The sequence below is a fragment of the Cornus florida genome, unplaced genomic scaffold, assembly GCF_030987335.1.
Source record: "Cornus florida cultivar Cherokee Brave unplaced genomic scaffold, ASM3098733v1 CherokeeBrave_3.0.0_Hap2_Chr10, whole genome shotgun sequence".
NCBI lineage: Eukaryota > Viridiplantae > Streptophyta > Magnoliopsida > Cornales > Cornaceae > Cornus > Cornus florida.
Genome location: NW_026775580.1, coordinates 50,756,079 through 50,778,619, shown reverse-complemented (window position 1 = coordinate 50,778,619; position 22,541 = coordinate 50,756,079). Strand labels below are relative to the sequence as shown.

The 22,541-nt window shown below is 33.3% G+C and overlaps 3 protein-coding genes across 5 annotated transcripts; 2 read left to right on the top strand and 1 right to left on the bottom strand.

Moving 5' to 3' along the window:
- The first annotated feature begins 5,187 nt into the window (after positions 1-5,187).
- LOC132279301 (uncharacterized) lies at positions 5,188-7,382 on the top strand. The gene is made up of 4 exons (XM_059781229.1): positions 5,188-5,384; positions 6,312-6,687; positions 6,807-7,051; positions 7,167-7,382. The coding sequence occupies exons 2-4, from the start codon at positions 6,327-6,329 to the stop codon at positions 7,206-7,208; spliced, it is 648 nt and encodes a 215-aa protein (XP_059637212.1). The 5' UTR covers positions 5,188-5,384; positions 6,312-6,326; the 3' UTR covers positions 7,209-7,382.
- Positions 7,047-11,337, top strand: LOC132279302 (uncharacterized). Its single transcript, XM_059781230.1, has 5 exons — positions 7,047-7,382; positions 7,470-7,562; positions 7,652-7,768; positions 8,322-8,794; positions 11,097-11,337. Exons 1-4 carry the CDS (start codon positions 7,359-7,361, stop codon positions 8,412-8,414), a joined length of 327 nt encoding a protein of 108 aa, XP_059637213.1. The 5' UTR covers positions 7,047-7,358; the 3' UTR covers positions 8,415-8,794; positions 11,097-11,337.
- A 1,757-nt stretch (positions 11,338-13,094) lies between these two features.
- Positions 13,095-20,064, bottom strand: LOC132279303 (uncharacterized). 3 transcript variants are annotated; one of them, XM_059781231.1, is made up of 5 exons: positions 19,617-20,064; positions 18,645-18,742; positions 17,033-17,145; positions 16,799-16,889; positions 13,095-13,949 (listed from the first exon to the last, which is right to left on the bottom strand). In XM_059781231.1, the coding sequence occupies exons 2-5, from the start codon at positions 18,670-18,672 to the stop codon at positions 13,885-13,887; spliced, it is 297 nt and encodes a 98-aa protein (XP_059637214.1). In that variant the 5' UTR covers positions 18,673-18,742; positions 19,617-20,064; the 3' UTR covers positions 13,095-13,884. The 3 variants fall into 3 exon arrangements, 2 of the variants coding, with proteins under 2 accessions (XP_059637214.1, XP_059637215.1); XM_059781232.1 differs by lacking the exon at positions 13,095-13,949 and adding an exon at positions 15,824-16,061 and having other exon boundaries at positions 19,617-20,059; XR_009471292.1 differs by lacking the exons at positions 13,095-13,949; positions 18,645-18,742 and adding an exon at positions 15,824-16,061 and having other exon boundaries at positions 19,617-20,052.
- Positions 20,065-22,541: the final 2,477 nt, after the last annotated feature.

The following is a 22,541-nucleotide window of genomic DNA, read 5'->3' as shown; positions in this document are numbered from 1 at the left end:
AAATAAATCCCCAAAAATATACAAAGAACTAAGTCGAGGAAGCAAACTTAGGGGCTACTCTAGCCCCCAGTAGATGTCTAGCCACTCATTGAAGTAATCATCCAACCCTCAAGGGCTATCTCCATGGTAGGAATGACCTCCTTCTTGATGGAAACCTTAGAAGAATGGACGAACTCCCAAAATGTGTAAAAGCTCTCTCTAATCTCTAGCCTCCTCTCCAAGATAAGAAAATTACAAGTTATCAATAACAACTATCTATGCTCTAAAAGTGGCTCTCAATCCTTATATAGGTAGGTCAAAATGTCACCCAATGGTCTGGGCTTGTACACCAAGGTCCTTCCAATGATTGCACCATGAGCCAACTTTTAATGAGCTGGAATCTATTTTTTTTTTTGGACTTGAGGAAGTTCGATCGATCAAACTGTGTTGAGATCCATCGAACATGGCTGAGATCCATCGAATGCTGCAGAGATCGATCATCCTTGGCGGTGCCTTTTTTAATAAAGACAAATCTCTGAGATATTTTTGGGAAGAAGACAAAAGTGGTAGGTGGGTGGCAGGTGTGGATAAGATCGAATCATTTCGATCGATCTAGGAAATATTGGATCGATCGAACTTGTTAGATTCTTTTGGATAAGGACAAGGGCTTGGATCCATCTTGAATTGTTTAAATCGATGAACTTTCGATCGATAAAAGAAATGCTGAAATCGATCGAACATGCTGAATTTCCACACTTTGCTTCATTTTGCTCCCACTTTGCTCCTTTTTTCCATTAAGCTTGAGTTAACTCCTTTAATGCTCTTATTTGGCTGAATTGACTTATTTTTGGGATAAGCACCTGGAAAGGGCAATAACACGAAATTAGAATAAAACGGGTAACACGAAATTAGAATAAAACGGGGAAATAAGATAAGTAAAGGTCCTAGAACACTCAAGTTTAAGGGGTTTAAATGCACACTTTTCAGTACTCGTCAATTAGCATGCCAAACCCATAAAGTGTTTTACATGAAGGACCCCAAGTTGGGTGGTGATTGGCATGTGGTACAAAAAGTAATAACCAGGAACTGGTACGATGTTCCAGAGTTGTCTTTACAACATGAACATGAAGATATAGATGAGGACAATACATATGAAACTGAAGATGAGAAAGATGTTGATTTAGTTGTCTATTACAATGAGCAAGATGTGGATCCATTGCACATGGAAGATGTTGAACCAGAATATGTTGACTATTAATTAGATGATGATTTTGTTATTGATGATGATGATACAAGTGAAGATGATACGTTGATTGATTACTGTGATGATTAGGAAGATGAAGACGAAGATGAAGAGAAAGAGGAAGAGGAAGAGATTTTGTGCACTAATAATGATACAGATGGTGAAATTGATTAAATGATGTTCTCGGATTTGATAGCGCTGCTTGCTTAGTTTATGTCACCACGAAACAATCACTGCTCATAGTAAGTTACTCTATTTTTCTTTCCCCTTTCTTTATCTACTCTTGATTAATTAATAGCATTTTTTCTCCTTTATTTTCATTTGCTACACACTCTTAATAACAAATTAAATGTCTGTTTCTAGAAATAGTCACACTAAGAAGATGACACAGGGACATATAGATGACACCACAATGCGAGGAGTTATATATATATTTTTTTCATAATTGTGTTTGTATAAAAAAGAAAAAGAAAAATATATATACAGGTGCACAGAGGGCATTCCCTCAGAATGAAAAAGACCTAGGAGAGATACACATCCACTCCTAGAATCTTAGAATTAAAAAGAACTATGGAGCAATGGACAAGCTCCACTACCACAACAAAATTGAAAAATAAGAAAAACAAGAAAGTTGAATAGCAAAACAAAAATAGAGAAAATATCCCAAAGCTTTCAACAGCAAAAACCCATGTTACCAACAGCCAAGAACAACAGTAGGCAAATATATCACCCAACAATACTTCAGAAAAAGCCCATTTCCAAAATAGCCCTAACAACACCAGAAAATTAAGTGATAACATCTTGTAGAGTAGTATTCTGAACTGTGAGAACTATAGAGCTTTTGTATTTGATTTGTCATAGCCACAGGGACAGAAAAGATACTACACTAGTAAAGAAAAATAGGATTCACTACTGTCTTAATTAACTCCAACTTACCAGCAAGGGACAGAAGCTCTGTATTCCAGTGAGAAATTTTTTTAATGACCTTATCAACCAGCAGTTAGACCTTTTCAAACCAGATGGGCAAAGAGAAGACCTAAGTACTTGATAGGAAATACCTCCTCTGAACACTGCAGCAGCCTTAATATACCTTGCTTTCTTCTAACAGCTCTTGAAAACAAGACTTTACTCTTCTGAGGATTAATTTGAAGACCAGAAATTTCCTCAAATTTTTTGAAAATGGTTGCCAAGATTTTTGCATTGTGGATGAAAGCTTTACAAGCAACCATAAGATCATCTACAAAAAAAATGCGAGACAATGGAAAATACAGCCTTGTAGTTGAATGTAGTACTATAAGCTCCTTCCTCTGCACAGCTTCATTTATTTATTAAGAAAGCTGATCTGTAACCAGAGGAGTTATATGTAAGTCTAAAACCTAAACAAGAGCTATGCACTAAGATTTTGAATCTATTCATTTACTTGATGTTTTTTTTTGAAACTCATTATATATATTTTTAAAATTATAGTGCCTCCTATGCATGGTGTTATTTGAAAAAAAAATTCTCTTCCCTGTTTATTGGTTTTGGTAGGGATTAAATTGGCATGCACTAATTGTACTTATTCATCGTTGGTTTTGTAGATTGGTGATGGGCTGTGCTACAAGAATTCAAGTTCCTTTTGTTTTGGATAGGATATATTGCTTTTGTTCAGATTTTGGAACTCTTTATTTAGGATTCTACAGCTTCCTTTTTGTCTACGATCTTAGAATATCTTTTTAGGATACTGGCCCATTTTTGCGCAGATTATTAGAGCTTAAATTTTTAAGATTTCATGGCTATATATTTTGTTTCATCCCGATGGCCTTTATTTGCTTATGTTACAAAGTTTTATCATTACTCAAGGAAAATAAGGCCCTGCTTGATTTAGAACTCTCAAAACAGTTACTGTTTTGAGAGTTACCAAAATCTAAAAATTGTCTTTTTATTCTACTTGGATCTATTTTCACAGAATAGTTTTAAAAAAAACTGAGAACTCGTAACATCAGTTTTAGAGAATAAATTTTTGTTGTTTTGGCAATTTTTGAAAACTAAGAGACCACATAATGAAAACACGGAGAACAAAAGTTGGCTTAAAAACCGACAGAACCCTATATCTCATTTATAACGAATGTCTTGGTTCTATCTCCTCAGCCAAAGAAGCCCTCTGTACCGTCCCTGTTCACGTTCTCAGATTTCTTAGCCAAAGTCTCTCTTCAAGCTCTGTTTATTTGGTAGCAATTTTTATATAACTTCATATCTATTTTTGTGTGTGTCCATGGATGCATGTATACAGATATATAATTTATCAGTTTGTTTTTGCTTTTATTTGTGCTAAAGTTTATCTTTTTCTTGTTGATAGAAATATTTGAATTTTATGTTAGGGAATTTACTATTATTTTTTCTTTGGCATGTAGAGGGCAGTGAGTATCACTCCATCAATGGCGCATCAACTTATTCAGGTACTCAATTGCTGATCTTTAGCAGCTTTTTCCAGCTTTTTTTTTCCATCTAATATTATATGAAATCTTACATTTCGGTCATAGTTCTAGATATTTGTTGCCCAAATTTCATATCATTCCTTCCATTGAGTAGTTCTCCTTCTACATTTCTTGGCCAAATTCTATATTGTTTCTCACATTGAATTATATTTCATAATCTCACATTTAATCTTTTGATTCTGTCAAATGGTGTTTTTTCAGATTTTGAAAACATAGAACTTTAATTTTGTCATTAGCTCTGTACGAGGCTGATGCACAGTTAGCCTATTTGTCCAATCTTGAAGAAGAAAAAGGTGAAATAGTAGCAGTGATATCAGAGGATAGTGATCTACTAGCATACATCATCAAGAGAAGAATTTTTAGGCCAAAAGCTTTTTGCAATTGTCTCATTCTCATCACTGAAGCAGGATCCCATTTCAACATTCTTCAACTTCAGAATTTCCTCACAAGCATCAGTCACTTGATTTCAAAAGCCTGTACAAAACTCTATTCATTGTGCATGTAAGCTAAATTATATTGTCCTCTTAAACATTTTATCTTGCTAGTTTGGATTGTTGTGGTGTAAGAAAGATATTGTAAACAGGGGGGATTATTCTCGGTGATTTATTGTAAACAAGAGAAGTGATTAGTGAAGAGTGTGTGACAATGGTGAAAACACATATACTAATCATTTTGTATTAGTGGATCTTAATTTGAGACAAATCATGTCACTAGAAGTAAATCTTGTAGTCCTTTTACTCTATTTTAAAGTAAACTAATAGCGCATTTGTGCAATTCTAATTAACTTTTTAAGAGTAAAGCACCTGTGACACTAGTTAATTAATAGTGCATTAGCAATTAAAATATCAAAAATAAACTCTCATCTCTAAAACAGAATTTTTAACAATTTTTACAATCAAACAGAATTTTGAGTTTTTGTGTGTGTGTTTGATCTCTTTTTTGCGTTTTTTGTTTAATTTTGCAACATAAAAACCAACATATGATGAGTGTATGTATATACATATACTAATTGATATAATAAATAATTTTGAAAATGAATTTATTTTATACATTTGTTATTTTTAAAATATTTATTTTTAATCAAATTTAGCCATCACATAAGATGTGAAGTATCTAAACTAATAGAGAAACAACATATAAAAAAATAAGATTGTATGTAATTAGAGATTAATTATTTATTATTTAAATTAATTAATTTACTAAAAATATATGAAGATTAGTTTAATTTGTATGATACTTGCGGTCCATATCATTATATTTTACAAAATAGTTTGTTTATTTAAATTGCTTATAAAAATTTATAAATTTGGAAATAATTTATACTTTTTAAAAAAAAGTAATTTATAAAAATTTCTCAAAAAAACAAGTACTAAAAATATTTGTAATAAGATTTTTATTATATTTAACTTTTTTTATAATTATTTTTGGTTAAGCACACTATAACACCAAAAGTTATCACTCTTGGTTAAAAGTACGCAACAACGCCAAAATTTTTGTTCAATGTGCTAAAGCGCCAAAGTTTAGTGCCTAAAATTTAGGGAAAAGGAACTTCATAGCTATTAGAATCCTAAATATCATAATCTTTCATTACTTCCCTCATCCCATCTGCTCTCAATAACGTAACCATCCCTCTTCCGCCGTAGGCATCAGATCGTTCTCTATAATCAGATCATTCAACATCTCTGGTAAGAGTTATCACTCTTGTATTAAAGATTTCATTTACAATTAAAGAATTTCTGATTTTAGTTCTCTCTCTTCTATTAGAGATTTGATTTACAATTAAAGGATTTCTAGTTTTAATTTGGTGTTTAGGGTTTCAAGAATGAGTTGTCACTCTTCTATTAGAGATTTGATTTACAATTAAAGAATTTCTACTTTTAATTTGGTGTTCAGGGTTTCAAGAATGAGATTGTCTCTTTATTTTGTATATATACTGTATATTTCTCTTTGAGCTACTATATTTTGTACCTTTTTAGGTAACTTCTTGATGCTTTGAGGAAAGAGATTTGATTAAAACAATAACGACACCTATTACAAATCATCTATTTGTTGTCATTGCTAATTTAGGTTTTAATTTTGTGTTTAGGTTTGATATCATCTATTTGTTTCGAAAGATCTGATCATGTTTATTTGCTAGAAAGATCTATAAAAATTGTGCTTTCATGTTGTGTGTCTCCAGAATATATTTATTTGCTATTTATACTCAAGTTACGTTTATAATTATCTTTTCATTAAAACATTGTATTTTTCAATACCTTATGTGTTTTCAATGTATAATATATATATATATATATTTGTTACTACATTGTGAAGAACAAGCACAAGCAAACTAATAGTAGAAGTTAGGTCTGCCTATACTCTACCCACAACACACTGCATGCTCTGAACACATGCTGGGCAATTAATATATATATATATATATATATATATATATATATTTGTTTATGCTATCCACTAGGGAATTAAGTAATAAAGGTCCTCTTCAATGACTTTTAGTTTTCTTGATGCATGATATCCTTTATGTATTTCTTGTTTTTTCTAGTAACTAATTTTCCTAAACCCTATTGATTATTTAATGGAGTGGCTCTTTTTGGTATGTCAATTTTATTCAGATTAAATTGTGCGTCATGGCTGGACTTGGACGGCTTAAGAAACGCAAGCTTTCGGCAATTAACTCATCCTCTTGTGTTGATACATCCATGTCCATGACTATAGGCAGTGATGTCCCCACTAGTATTCTAACTCCGAGTCTTGTTCCAACACCCACTCCCACGAGCTTTAATGCTCCCAATATTAGTCCTACTCCAAGTCTTGTTCCCACACCCATTCCCACAAGCACTAATGACCCCATTCCTCCTAGTCCCACTCCCCATACTTTTCCAATGCCCACAAGCACCGATATCCCTTCTCTTAGTTCGACTTCAACTCATATTCCCACTACCACACCTTCACCTACATCCAATGCTGCAACTGACATATCTGGTTCAGGTAATTTTTTTTTTTTTTTTTTTTTTTTTTCTTTTTTCCATGTCATTTTATCCATGCAACGTGTGATGTTTATTAGTATATCTTACTATCAATCTTTTTGATCATTGTCATTATTATAGTTACTTCCACGTCAAAGACCAAGCGTTGTAAAACAACAGGAGTCGCACTCGCTACATCTTTAGCAAAGAAAGGTCCTAAACCTGTTGTAATTTTTCGTAAGGGCCAACATAGGCTAGTGGGTGGTTGGGCTAAGAACTTTGGAACTGAAGTTGGTTTAATATGTCGTACACGCGCACCTATCACTTGCGGGACTTGGTTACATGTGGATGAGGCTACTAATGACGTGCTATATCGAGCATTAATGGTAAGTAAGAATTAATTATTTTATTTAAGTATTTAATTTTTTATTTAGATTTATTATCCAATTACTTGAAAACTAATACTTGATGTCTATGATATCAACATTCTTTTTGGATAAGTTTGACGTACGGATAGAGGGGACAGACCTCACAGAATTTTGAAAAGGTATATACACATTCTTCGGTGATAGGTTCAGAGCGTGGAAGTATGACATGCATGTGTATTTTAAGTCTTTCAAAGGTAATGTCTTAGAGGCACGTCGTCATTCTTATGAGGGAGTTGAAGACGAGGATTAGCAGGTTGTCTGTGATATGTTTATTAATGATGAATTTTTGGTAAGTACCCCCTCATTTATTTACTTATAATTTTTGTTTTTCATACTCTGACCTTTTCATACTTATTATTTGTAAATTTGTATGTAGAAAAAGAGTGGGACAAACACAAAAAACAGGGAGAAGAATGTCACAAATCATTGTTCTGGCTCGAAACCTTTTTTTAGGTCTCGATATGAGATGGTTTGTTAACTTATACTCTCACTATGATCTTATTATTTATAATGAGAAATTTGTATACATAATCCTAAAACTATTTCAAAATGAATCAGAGAAACGAGGAGACACAAGAGGAGCCTGATTTGGTGACTTTCTACAAAAAGACACACTGCCGAGAGAAAGGAGAGAAAAAAGGGACATGGATGACACCACAATGTGAGGAGTTACATGTAAGTTTTTAAGTTAAACAAGAGCTTGAACAATATTAAATTTTTGGTTGACTAATCTTTTTGCTCTGTCATTACTAAAAGTATTAGCTATGCATTGTCTAAGATTTTTGTTTTTAAAAAGAGGTTTAATTTTCCTTTTTTGTTTGAAAAAAATATTGAGGAAAAGAAAGAGTAAGGGGAGTATATATTCTAGTTTAATGAATGATCCATTGATGATTTGATAAGATTAATGAAGTATATCTTTCATTTATATATATAAATATATGTATGATAAAATTATAATAAGTTGTTAGCTGAATGATGATGAAATAAAAAAAGATATGAAAACAAGCCCATGCAGCTCATAATTTATAAAAGTATTAGCTATGCACTGTCTAAGAAAAGAAAGGTTCTAGTAGAAAGCTGGTAGAAGACTAAGCTTATGTAGACCAAAAATCTCAGTGAAAAGTTATATTTTAGACTCTACTTAAAGACTGGTGTGCTAAATCTTGGATAGTTGTTCATAAATGATTTTCTATAATTAATATGTTATCCTCACAACTTGTCATTGTAGGCAAAGATGGTCCAGAATCTACAATCTCATGCATCTGATGATTCATCTGAATCGGGATTGGTGCAAATGACCCCAACTGAAGCCTTTTCCTAAGTAATTGGTCACAAGTCAAGATACTTTAAAGGTCTCGGATATGGGTAAGCACCCATCACTGTTTCAAAATGCCATCAGATAGAAATTGCAGAGGCCAAACAAAGAGCAAACCAATTAGAGGCACAGTTGCAGGAACAGAATCAAGCCATGCAAGAGCAGCTACAAGAGCAAAATCAAATGATGCAACAGAAGATGGAGGATCAATCTATAAAGATGCTAGAACAAGAGGAGAAGATTCGTGAGATGCAGCAATACAAGGTGGAACAGGACCGCAATGCCCAACAACAACAACAGACAATTAACTCCTTGGAGACTAAGCTTGCTAATCTGACAGCAAGGATTGCTAAGTTTATATCACCCCAAAACAATCATCGTTTATGGTAAGTTACTCCTTATTAATAGAGCTAGTTATATTAATTTTTTACCTCATTCAAAAATTTATTTTAGTCATTTAACCACTTAGAATTTTCACGGTCAATGAGAATGAAATTTAGTCTCATTTTTTTAGGAAGAAAATAAAATTGTTAGAAAAATTCTTAAATAGAATACCTATCAAGTTAAAAGAAAAACATAGAAAGGCAAATATTTTGCAGAATAGCAAGTAACAGATTTTTATGATATCTAAATGTGTCAAAACTAGCAAACAGCACACCGATACACAATGCAAAACAAAGAGCAATTTGGAAGTTGAAGGGTACACACCTTTTGAGAATCATGAACTTGAATCATGTATAAATTAAGTATTTTTTATTCTATATATATATAGGTATGATTGGGCTTTTAAGTTTTAAATTTTTAGGGTTTTTTAGAGTTATTAATTTTTAGCTTTTTTTTTATATATCAAATTGTTGGTTGATTTTGGTTGCATTAACAATTATTTGTTGGTCAACATGATTCTAATTGATTGGAACTCAAGTTTGATTCAGATTGATCATGTATGGGCATGTTATGTATGGTTATATATGTGTGCCTATTGTGGGTTCTTTTGTTTGGGGTTTTTTTAGTCAATTTTTTTTCGGGATATGTTTGGTTTCTCTTCAGAATGATTGGTTTTGGTAGAAATGGCTTTCTTGTTGGTTCAATGCTCCATTTTTGGTGATAGAGTTTTTCCAATGCATTCTCAATGTTTGATCTTTTCCTTGGTACGTTTTAGTTCATTTGTTCAGTTTAGTTTACTTTTGGTTAGGGTTGTTGTTTTTGGCCTGTCTTGATATTTGCAAATAAATTGATTAGGTTAGCAATCCTACCTATTTATGTAGCCAGCAAAAAAAGTTCATTTGAATCAAGCACAACTAGTTCCCAAGTGTTGCAGAATCTTAAATGTTTTCCTTGAAGAAAGGGCTAAACTTAAGTTGATAGGACTTAGTGTAATAACCTTGACAACCTCATCCAACACCCCAATTTTTCCCCACTTCAAAACTGCTATAAACTTAAGTCACCACTATAAGAATATTGGTCACTACCTCCAGATTTTCAAAGGTAAATTTTGATGAAGAATTAGATGACACTCGGAACAAATAAGCATTACTGGAACAACATTAACATAGTTCTATCACATCGAATCAAATTTTGCAGCGTATAACATTGGCTAAACATGACACTTCTATTGAATAAAGCAGTTTTAATTATATTTACTATATTTATTATTTTGTTCAACAATGTAGTGTGCAACTTAAGCCCTGGATTATACCATTTAGTTTTGTGATCCTCAAATAAATAGTTCTCGTTAAAATCTTTCAATTTTACCAAAATAGTTCTCAAATATAATGTGTATGAAATGTTGGCTGATTAATTGCTTGCGGTGATTAATTATCTGTTATCTATTTTGATCACTTAGTGAATATACAGTTTAACCAAAAGCAATTTTATGTTTAATTTTCTATGCTTAATGTTGCATGGAGACCATATATATTAATATCCTGCACACAATATATTAGTGTTGTAATGGGATCACACATATATACTTAAATGGAAGATTCAATTTTTAGTGCTTCTTAATGGAACTTTTTTCTTTATGATGAAATGTTTTTAGAGTTCATCTTTGGATTCATTTTTCTAATTGACATAGGTACTAATTGTACATCATCGGTTTCTAGATTCTTGATTGATCCATGTTACAAGAATTCATTTTTGCATAAGACATGGGAGAGTGCATGTAATAAAGGTTATTCTTTCTGTTACAGAATACTGAAAAGTGAGAGTTTGAGCGCTAAAATTTAATAAAACATTAACAAGGGTCTAAAAGTGTTGTAGACTAAAATAATGAGCATCTTACAAAAGGTAACTAATTAACAACACTTAGACTATGTATCTTGTAAATGTCACATTGCTAATAATCATTTTTGTTGTAGTGTAGCGAGGAATAACATAAAAAGTAATATGATTAATTTTGTTTCACAAAGTAAATATTCTTATATATTGAATTTTCAAAGCGTAACTTGTCAATGATAAATCTTAATAATATTATGTTTTTTTTTATTATTTATACTTTTCCTTATCTTTAATGAGTTGATAAATCTTTTCTATTGGTGTTCTTATTTTCTATTTATATTTTTTATTTCATGTAGTATATTTTGAAAACTTAGCTTTGGGTTCATCTTTCTTTCTCTCCTTTCTTTTTTTTTTTTTTTTTTTTTTTTTTACATGGACGCTAATTGTATTTATTCAATGTTGGTTTTGCAGATTGTTGGATGGGCTCATGCTATAAGAATTCAAACTCTTTTTGTTTATGTCCAAATCTTTGAATCCTTTGTTTAGGATTCTATACCTCATTTTTGTCTAAGATCTCAGATAAGGATACTAGCTAGTTTTTGTTCAGATGCTAAGACTCCTTTTTTGTTTTTTTTGCGCGATGGGTTTTATTGTATATGTTGTAAACAATACTTTTTGGTTGGTGTGGTATATAATATCAAGTATTTCTTTATTTGCATAATCATTTTGATGTGTGATTAAATTTTATTTATGATATTGTTTATAAAGTTAATAATTTATAGGTTATAAAATTATAATTGGTGCCATATTAATATGTTATTAATATATATATATATATATATATATATATATATATATATAAATTCAAAAAAATTAATATATTGAAAAAATGTATAATGGCCACGGCATATATTCGTGGGCAATTAGAATTATAGCCACGAATGAATTCCGTGGCTTATTTTGAGTAATTGTCACGATATATATTCGTGGGCAATTAGAATTATAGCCACGAATGAACTCCATGGCCAATTTTGGATATTTGTCACGACATATATTCGTCGGCAAATAGAATTATAGCCACGAATGAACTCTGTGGCCTATTTTGGATATTTGCCACGACATATATTCGTGGGCAATTAGAATTATAGCCACGACATATATTCGTGGGCAATTAGAATTATAACTACGAATGAATTCCGTGGCCTATTTTGGATATTTTCCACGACATATATTCGTGGGCAATTAGAATTATAGCCACAAATAAATTCCATGGGAAAAGGGTTAAATTAGCCACGATATATATTTTCGTTGCAAAAGTATTGAATTAGCCACGATTAATTCTTATATCGAGATTGCTAATTGCCACGAAAGTATTGTTATTTAGCTACGAAATAGCTTGTGGCGATAGGAGGTATTTTACCACGAGTTCAAGTTTTGTGGCAAAAGTTCCACATTTTGCCAAAAAAAATTTTAGTCGTGGTTATTGACAATCTATGACGGGGCTACGCCCACGACTGAGCCACAAGCTATTTCTTGTGGCTAAAAGGCTTTCTGGTGGTGGTTCCAAATCGTCCTACACCACAAGCTTAGAGAGTGTGCATTAAGACGAGGGTCAAGTTTTACATTTATAGAAGCCACTACTACCTTCCCTAAAAATATAGTTAAGGTGAGTAGGGATCGTCCCAAGGGATTGGAGTCGAATTTGGTTATGGAATCGCTATTAGGGTTAGTAGGTCGAGTGATCAAACAAATAGTTGGTTGGTTGATTAAACTAGAGCAAATTAAACTAAATAATTAAATGCAATAAAGAGTAAGTAAAAGAGAGAGAGATCTTGGGGTTTAGAGGTTACCACCAAACAATGTTTTTCTACACCCTTAACAAGTGACTAATGAGGGAAATGTGTGTTGCAATATTGATGTGTGTGTGTTTGGTTGATTCAACTAGCAAGGGTGACCAATTAAGCATACATTGTTTAATCAACATGTGAAAAGCACAATATATCTAGCAATTAAGTATATATTATCTAAATAGCATGTGAAAAGCACAATATATCTAGTAAGTCATTAATCCTTTCATTAAGCTTACAAGCCAGATACACCACAAGGTTAGAGACATATGCTACTTGCATTCAAAACTATGGAACATCAAACAACAAGCATGGATTGTCCTGCCATCTAACAACTATGCTACCACTACACTACAATTAAGTTAATGACATGAAATTAAACTAACTAAGCTAAGGGAGAGGCACAATCCATCAAGAAATGAGCATGGACCATCCAGACAATTACAAGAGCATTCCTTTAAGCACAATGTTTTGACAATCTCTAGATCTATGGCATTAATACATATAGACACGCACCAATAACACAAGAAGTAGAGACAAACACATGAACATCTATTCTAACATACATAGACATATGGATAGAATGAAATGGTCAATTGGAAGTATTAAACCACATAAATCATTGAATAAACAAGATCTATATATATAAAAGTGTCAAAACATGTATTAGAACACTAATCCCTCAATAATACACAAAATCAAGATGTAGAAAGCATGTTTGGGGCTAACTCTAGTCACTCATGGTAGTGCTTCTCCAACCCTCAAGGGCTAACTCTATGGTAGAGATTTGCTCATTGGTTGATGAAGAGTCTCCAATGGTGTCTCTAGCCTCCTTCTCCTCTAAGATTGCTCTCCAAGAGTTCTTACACGATATGAGATGATATGATATGAGGTGGTATGTTTTATTGTGTAAAAAGTAATCCTTATCCTTATATAGGCAGGTCAAATGACACCCAAAATGAGCTGGGGTCGTGCATAAAATATTCCCCAATGATTGGATAAATGACAACTTTTGGTGAGCTGGAGATTAAACTTTTTCGCACTGGAGGAAGTTCGATCGATCGAACCTTGGACTTTGATCGATCGAACATGACTGAAATCTATCGAACTGAAGTTGGATCGATCCTCAATGGTGGCTCTTTTTGGATAAAGACAAATCTAAGATATTTTCAAGATATTTTTGGGAAAAGGACAAAAGTGGTTGGTAGGGTGGTACAACTAGATAAGATCAATCATTTAAATAATGACAAGGTAGTTCGATCGATCGAAGAATGGTGTTGGATCGATCGAACTTTTGAGATCTCTGAAAATGTCATCATAGCTCTGATCCATCTTGAAGTGTTAAGATCGATCGAAGATGTTGATTTCCACCTTTTTCTTCCTTTTGCTTCCACTTGGCTCCTTTCTTTGATTTATCCCAGAATTGCTTTATTTCTGCTCTTATTTGGCTGATTTAGCTTATTTTCGGGATAAGTGCCTGAAAATGGAAATAATACGAAATCAATCTGAGACAGTAAAGTAAGATAGATAAATGTACTAGAATGCTTAAGCTTAAGGGGTTTAAATACGCATTTTTCAGCGCTCATCACTTTCACCACGAAATTTGAAGGTTTTTGCCACGAAGTGGGTTGTGGCAAGAACCCTAATTTGTTGTAGTAACCATATATAGGTTTACCTTGTATAGGATTACCATATGTATAGTTACCATATACATATATGGTTTACTTGTTCATCACACATAACCCCTCCTATATAAACCCCTCTTGTATACATCTTATTTCATATCAATACAATATACAGAGTTCTCTCTTTTATATTTAACATGGTATCAGAGTCAAATTCTCTGTATACTTTATCTTAAATATATATATATATATATTATTTTATTTTATTTTTATTTATTTGATGGTTTTCAATCAGTTCATCAAGCATTCATCTTGTTAGGGGGTTCCACAAGTTCTTTTGTAATTTTGAGCATACCAGGCGCAAGAATACTCTCAAATCATCCTAACGCCACCAAAACCCGTTGGAAACAACCTTGCATGCGCTCCCACGTGCCGCCGAAAGATTCAGCTAGGTTGTTTCGTCATCCACGTACGCACCTCCACACGCCGAAGCCACATCAGCTTGCCACATTATCATGTGCCACGTCATCTAGTGCCACGTCATCATTCTACCACGTCACTGCTACCACCTCAACGCCACGTTAGCAATGTCTGAATTTTTTTCCTAAAAATACCTATCCAGCCTAGTTTTTCGCGCTGATTCTAAATTCGCAGTCCGTTTTTGCATTTGAAATTTCTAAATGGCCCAAAACAAAGTAACTCACCCTATTTCAGTTATTCTTAATGGTGACAATTACTCCTTTTGGGGTCAATCTATGCGCAGTTTTTTGAAAGGTCACAAGTTATGGTCCCTTTGTTACTGGAGATCGTACAACACCTACTAAAACCACCGAAGAGACATTAGATGCCTATGCCACACATGTTAAAGACCGAGACAGCAACAATTACAAGATCATCACATGGTTTCGCAACACATCCACTTCTTCCATTGGTATGGAATTTGGGAGTTACGAGACAACCAAGGAGATCCGGGACATGCTTGTCTCTCGCTACTCTGGTTCTGATAGGGCTTACCACTTTTAATTAATGGTTCAACTTTCCACTCTTAGACAAGAATAAGGTCAGCAAATTAATGAATTCTTCTCTTAGATGCAATGTATATGGGATCAATTAGCTCTTATTGATCCAACATAGGAACATTCTTCTGAAGCAAAAAAATTTCTCGCCTATCGCAACCAGATTGGACTTTATTAGTTTCTGATGAGCCTTCATGATGATTTTGAACCAGTATGTAGTCAGCTTCTCTATCACTCTACTACAGCTGTGGCTAACACTGAATATCTGTCACCATCATCTTCAACACCAGTCAACAACTCTTCTGGTGACTCTACACACTACAAGAAAAATAACTTTTTACCACGGTGGAAAAGGCTTTTTACCACGATTTTGAACCGTGGTAGAAACAGCCATCGTATAAAGTTCTACACCGTGGTAGAAAGTCCACTTTCTACCACGATTTTGCATCGTGGTAGAAAAAAGACTTTCTACCATGGTGCATAACCGGATAGAAAGTCTTCTTTCTACTGCGGTGCAGAACCGTGGTAAAAAGTGTTATATTATTATTTTTTTTTTAAATAGTGTACAACCCCTATGAGGCCCTGTTTTTTTTTTTTTTTGCCCTACTACTAGCCTTGAAAGGATCCAAGAAGCGAACCCTATAAATAAAAAATAACATCATAACCAAAATAACTTACAACTGGCCAATAACATCATATATATATATATATATAACCAATTCCAAATCATGATTTTATACAAAAATATATACAAATTTCAAATAAGTGCATGATCCATAAGCTTATATCTTTACTTAACCAAAATAAAACAAAAATTCTTCATATCTTCTTGTTCTGTTTTAGTCTCTCTTTTCCATATATGCAACTTCTTGATCATGAGCCATACAAAAAATATAACGGCAACAAAAAAAGTAATGGGAACCGCAATCCCGTAATCCTAACTTTGACCTACAAAATGTAATAGTTGAAGTAAGAGAATGTAAAACAAATTGTAAAGTTACCAAATTGTAAAGTTGCCAAAATTATATATATTGAGTTTTTAGGCTCTTATAAATGTGGAAGACCTAAAGTAAAATGTATGTTGCAGATATATGAGGAATGAAGAAAGAAATCGCTTAATATGTAACTTCCATTCCCCCCTCCCCACACACACCAGATTTACTACCCTTTCTTTAAACACAAACAAAATCAAAATCCTCACTTCCTATCTCTTGTATTATTGAAACAGGAATTGGTAACACATCTCCTAACAAGGGGCTTGTCAACATGATGCCTTGCCAGTTGATACAACCCAAATTAAGTATGTCAGTCAAACACAAAATAAACAAATGAAGCAATTACAAGACAACAACTTTCACATTGCAATGAACTACAAAAAATGGGGTTGTAATAGATCTCTATTCCTCATCCATGATTGAAAAGGAAAACATCAAGTCCTCTACTAGGCAAGGGGTCTGAGACCATTAAAACCTCAGTACGAGGTCGCCCTACAAGTATTAACTTATGAACTTTTAGAGAAACTTGAGAACTGTTTGTTAATTTTTCTGAAACGAAATTTTAATTTAAACCAAAAAATAGTTAAAATTTCATCTGGTTGACTGTTCTTTTAAAATTATAATATGAAAAATAGAGTTAAAAAGGACTCAATTCCAAAGAACATATATAATACATTATAAAAGATATACCTTGTAAAATCACAGGGTTCTTAATGATAGCTCTAGCAATGGCAATCCGCTGCTTTTGTCCACCTAATAAAAGAGACCCTCTTTCACCCACCTGTTACATCTGATCACGTCAGCACTTTATATTCTGAATAGGATCACCAGTAAATTGAAGAAACAATATTGCTTTAACTTCATCATTCTTATTGAAACAAAATTACTAGGTAGGTTAAATGATCAACACACACTTGAACCTACCTTAGTCTTCACCATCGATTTCAGGAATCCGGTCAATCCTATTAAATATTCGCAAGGCAGCAACTGAAGCTTCTGTAAAGTACTTGACATCAGGGAGCACCATTCCCAGTGATCTGCATTAAATTCAGCAAATTTCATGATCAGGAAGATGACAGCAATGTTGCTGAAATCAACTCAATATTTCACTCTTAATGTTCTAAGGATTTTTATTTTTTTTAATCAATCCAATGCTCCACAATCAAACTGTGAGTAGTTTCAATTGATGTAATAGTTTGGTCTGCACCATCTCGACATGCATTTACGTGACTATAAATTGAAATTGAATGAGACTAAATTAAGAAAGAGGAAGAGGCTCATTTAGGTTAAGACCTTAAAAGTCAAGGAGGAAATCAAAATTTATCAAAGGTGTATCAAGGACAAAGGCAGAAAAGTGTATCAAAGAAATTATGAGGAAACTTGGATTCACCATGATAAAATTGCAAAAAAGTAGGGGCATGAGTCCAAAATTTGTAATTTTAGATGTACAAGATGAAGAAGCCTCATCATTCACAAAGGATTGCTTGTTAAAAATATAAAAATGAAAAGAATTAAGCATATATTTTTCAGGAAAATGAGTCACATTAGTTTTTTTCTTCCTACATGAATGTTCAACAAGAATTACAAAATACTAATCATATGAAAAAGGAATTGAAAGACAGCTCACATGACAAAACACAGCCAAGTAGAAGTCTCTTGAAAAGTTAAGCATGGGGATGTGGAAAAGAGATGAAGGAAAACAAAAGGAGCTATTAAATTGTTTATTTGATATTTTCCTTTTTTGTAGTTTACAAGTGTTAGACAGTTGCTGCATAAATTTTTTTTTTTTGATAGTGACAAATGTATACTTATTGAGAAGAATTAGAAAAAAAAAAAAAAAAAAAGGTTACAAATAAAATTTTTCCTCTTATGTTATTGCATGAGAAATTTGCATTTGATTATGAGAGGAATGATGAATTTTATATTTTTATATTCAACAGGTATCTAAGCTATAAAAACTTAAGTTTTATTTATTTTTTATTGAAGCTTAACTTCGTGGAAAAGAAATTTGCAAGAACAAGAGGAATTATAGTAGTTGTTGCAATCTTAGGATATAAAAATACAGCAAAAACAGTGGAGAATAATCAATTTTTTTAAAGGGGAGTATAATAGTATTGAAGATTAATTATGAACATTTATAAGTCTTATATTTTAAGTGAGGGTGAAAAGTAGGCACTTGTTATTTTTAGTAAAATCTAGCTTCATATATGCATGGTCTTAAAATTCTCTTCTCTTTATATATGCTAGTATGAAAAGGGGTCATCCCTTCTCTTCTGTAAACAACCAAGACCAAAGTAAAAATCCTCTGTGTAAATCACCATTTATATATATATATTTGCTTTATTACTAAATTGCTTTGTTGCCCAACAAACATATAAAACAACTAGCCTTTTATAGATTGAAGGTAGCTAAAAAGCTTATGGAGTCCAACTATAATGATTATAGAAATTGTAGAGAATGTGTTTTCATCATTAACATGAGAGGTAGCCTTTTATGGTACATGAACTATTAGCTGGACTAGAAATGATGGCTTCACCATGTGTTTTGTGTCTGTTGGGATCCATAAGTCTGCATCCTTGCTTGTATTAGCTTGAGGGAGAGAGCGAAAGTTAGCTGTTATCTCCCCCCTACAATCTGTCAAGTCGATAAGAGCTTGAAGACCGAATTCCAGTCTCAATACTTTAAAAAAGAAAAAAGAAAAAAGAAAAAGCACAGTGCAACAAAGGTGGGGGGACCTTTCAACATGACATTATCATTAGCGTTAAAATGGCAGGGAATGTGAATATTTTTTTATTTTTTTATTTTTTATTAACAGAACAATGATACCATGTCATTTTACTAAAGCAATATCACCAACTAATGTTATTTTCAGTAACTGATACCAGAACAGAAAAGGTGAATCAGTGTACCATCCACACCAAAGACGTGGACACAATAAGTGTTGTCTTTACACTAATCCATTCAAAGTTTTTTCTAATACAAGGAGTTACTAAAGCTAAAAACCCAAATGGGTTCGCTAATCAACAAAAGGTGGAAGTTTAGTCAAAACATCCTAATTCCCCGACCATGATAGGGTAAAACATATTTAACATGGCAAAACAAAACACACCAAATTTGTGGGAATACCCAAAATCCTTTATGGTCACTACAACGGAATCATTCTTTGGCAGAAACTAAACAGCTCCCCGAAAATTAGACATCTTCATAAATCATAGCAACAGTTATAGATGCCAATTTATTGATCATGATTGAGTTTCACAAGGCTTTTCACATTAAAATGCACGAGAGATGATGAAATTTTGAGATCCTTTTTAATTAATTCACAAACATAAAACATAATAGAACTCTAATTAAACCCAGGGCGTCAAGAAAATCAATAAATTGCATCAAATTAATTTAGTAAAATCCTCAAATCCCAAACTGATTTTTCATCACAATTACTTATCCACATACGGAGATAAATATTTCACCAACATATTGAGATGAAAGATATAAGAGAAACATTTACCTGTAGAGTTCTGTAATTTTGGTCAATTGCTGATCTTCAAGTTGTTACTCAACGTTATCCTTATGAGAGAGTAGAGAGGGCTTGAGAGTTGAGAGACAACAGGCCTGAGGCTAAATCTTTCGAATGGCGAACCCGAACTGGAACAGTAGGCGATGGAAACTGAAGGATATGGGTTTTAATTTTTTAAACAATCTGAAATGATATGCCAATATGGGTTCTGATTCTTGTAGATTTTGTAGTTTGTAGTTGTAGAGACAGAGAGAGGGCAAGTTCAGAGCTGAGAACGACAATAAAGATGGGGGCGATTTGGGAGGCTGATTTGATTCTTGTAGATTTTGTAGTTTGCAGTTGCAGAGACAGAGAGAGGGCAAGTTCAGAGTTGAGAACGAGAATAGAGATAGATGTGATTTGGGAGGCTGAAATGATTTGCCCTAACATGTGTGGTATGGGGTGTGTGGCCTAAAATGATTTGCCCTAAAATTTTAAGAAAGTAACGGGAATAAGACGGCCTTAATCCAAATTCACTTTCTACCACGGTGCCTGCATCCTACTACCACAGTTTTTCATTGACCGTGATAAAAAGAGCGATATAAAAGTCTGAATAAATACGTGCTAAATTTAAATTCACTTTTTACCAACTTTGATAAAATAAATTCATTTTTTATCACGATTCTATTATAACTGTGGTAGAAAGTATAATTACTACCACGATTTTTCATTAATCATGATAGAAAGTTTTTCTACCACGATTTTACAATAACCGTGGTAAAATATATTACTTTTTACCACGGTTTTAAAAAACCGTGGTCAAAGACATTTTCTACCATGGTTATTTTAAAACCGTGGTAAAAAAGGCATTCTAAAAAACTGTTTTTCTTGTAGTAACATGTGTCTCATCTGTTTTCTTTACAACTGACCTTGAGGCAGTTCTCAACCAGGTTTTATCTCAATATCCAGGTGTATCTTCCACTGCTCTTTCTACTACACCAGGTAAACATGGTTCTTGGTATTTTGACTCTGCTTGCTGCAATCACATGACACCTGATCCTACCTTACTCACATCCCAGACTCCTACTTCTCACTCTCCTGTCATACACACAGCTGATGGTTCCACTATGGTTGTTAGTCATATAGGAACTATTTGTCAATCTCAATTATCTGTTCCCCATGTTTATCTTGTTCAAAATCTTTCTCTTAATCTTTTATCAGTTGGACAATTAACTGAGTTGGGATTGACCATAACCTTTTTTTCTAATGGTTATGGTATACAGGATCCTTGGACATAACCTTTTCTTTTAATGGTTGTGTTGTACAGGATCCTCGGACAGGACAGATCATTGGGACAGGCCATAAGATAGGAAGACTGTTTAAACTTTCTTCATTACATCTGCTTACTACTACTATTTCTGTTGCCTCTACACAATCCACCTATCCTACTATTGAGTTATGGCATTCTCGTTTGGGTCATGCGTCATTATCTCATTTCAAAACCCTTGCATCTACGGGTTTGTTAGGTCAGGTTAAATTTGAGTCTTTTGATTGTATTTCATGTCAATTGGGAAAATAACCTGCCTTACCATTTAATAAAAGTGAGTCTTTTACTTCTGCTCCATTTGATCTTATTTATTCTGATGTTTGGGGACCTTCGATCGTATCTACTATGGGAGGATCAAGATATTTTGTTGTTTTTGTTGATGATTTTTCACGATTCACATGGATTTTTTAATGAAAAATCGTTTTGAATTACTTAAAATATTTCATGATTTTACTCAAATGATTGCTACTCAGTTTTCCAAACCAATCAAAATGTTTCGATCTGATAAAGCTCAAGAGTACTGACAACATGAATTTTAACACATTCTTCAACATTACGATACAATTTTTTACACTTCTTGTACTGGCACATCTCAACAGAATGGTCGAGTTAAACGTAAACTTTGACATATTTTAGATTTAACTCTTTCACTCACTTTTTCTACTTCTGTGCCTTCATCTTTTTGGGGTGAAGCATCTCTTACTGTTGTTATACCATGAATCGTGTTCCTACCCCACTTTTACAAAATCAAACACCCTATGAACGTCTCTATGGAAAACTTCCCAACTACAGTCATCTTAAAGTCTTTGGTTATGCCTGTTTTGTTCTTTTTCAACCTCATGAGCGAAATAAGTTACAACCACGTTCTCGACTTTGTTGTTTTCTTGGCTATGAAATTGATCAAAAGGGGTATAGATGTTATGATCGTGTTGATAAACGCCTCAAAATTTCTCATCATGTCATTTTCTGGGAGCATAAACTATTTCATACATTATCTAAGTTTAATGGTGTTCATGATCAGGTTTTTCCTCTTCTCCCATTTGACACCTCTGTAGGTCTCTTTCCTGATTCTTTGGAATCGTTTGATATAGTCCACCCTCTACGAGCTGAGTCCCCATTCATCTGCTCCATCTGAGGTTCCTGACTGTGCGCCTACCCAACATCTTTGCCCTCATTCCACTAGGGTAAGAAATTTACCTGCACATCTTAATGATTTTCATTGTTTTCATGTTTTTGTTACCTTACATGAACCTCAAACTTTTCGTGAGGCATCTTTTGACCCCATATGGCAGCACGCAATGCAAAGAAGAGTTAGATGCACTATCCATAACTCATACATACGTGGGATCTGGTTGATATGCCTCCTAGAAAGTCTGTTGTAGGATGCAAATGGGTTTACAAGATCAAGACTCGTTCAGATGGGTCTGTTGAGCGCTACAAAGCTCGACTTGTTGCTAGAGGGTTCACACAGGAATATGGCATTAATTTTGAAGAGACATTTACTCCTGTTATACGTCTTTCCTCTATTTGAACTCTTATTGTCGTGGCTGCTTCTCATCATTGGGGACTTTTTCAGATGGATGTTAAGAATGTTTTTCTTAATGGTGATT

Coding starts and splice junctions, on each gene's coding strand:
- LOC132279301 (XM_059781229.1), top strand. CDS start 6,327: ATGGCTGGACTTGGACGGCTTAAGAAACGCAAGCTTTCGGCAATTAAC. Junction 6,688..6,806: donor AACTGACATATCTGGTTCAG/GTAATTTTTTTT, acceptor TCATTATTATAG/TTACTTCCACGTCAAAGACC. Junction 7,052..7,166: donor TGCTATATCGAGCATTAATG/GTAAGTAAGAAT, acceptor TTTTTGGATAAG/TTTGACGTACGGATAGAGGG.
- LOC132279302 (XM_059781230.1), top strand. CDS start 7,359: ATGTTTATTAATGATGAATTTTTG. Junction 7,383..7,469: donor TTATTAATGATGAATTTTTG/GTAAGTACCCCC, acceptor ATTTGTATGTAG/AAAAAGAGTGGGACAAACAC. Junction 7,769..8,321: donor CACAATGTGAGGAGTTACAT/GTAAGTTTTTAA, acceptor TTGTCATTGTAG/GCAAAGATGGTCCAGAATCT.
- LOC132279303 (XM_059781231.1), bottom strand. CDS start 18,672: ATGGATCCCAACAGACACAAAACACATG. Junction 16,890..17,032: donor AATCGATGGTGAAGACTAAG/GTAGGTTCAAGT, acceptor CAGATGTAACAG/GTGGGTGAAAGAGGGTCTCT. Junction 13,950..16,798: donor GAACCCTGTGATTTTACAAG/GTATATCTTTTA, acceptor TTCCATTTTCAG/GCACTTATCCCGAAAATAAG.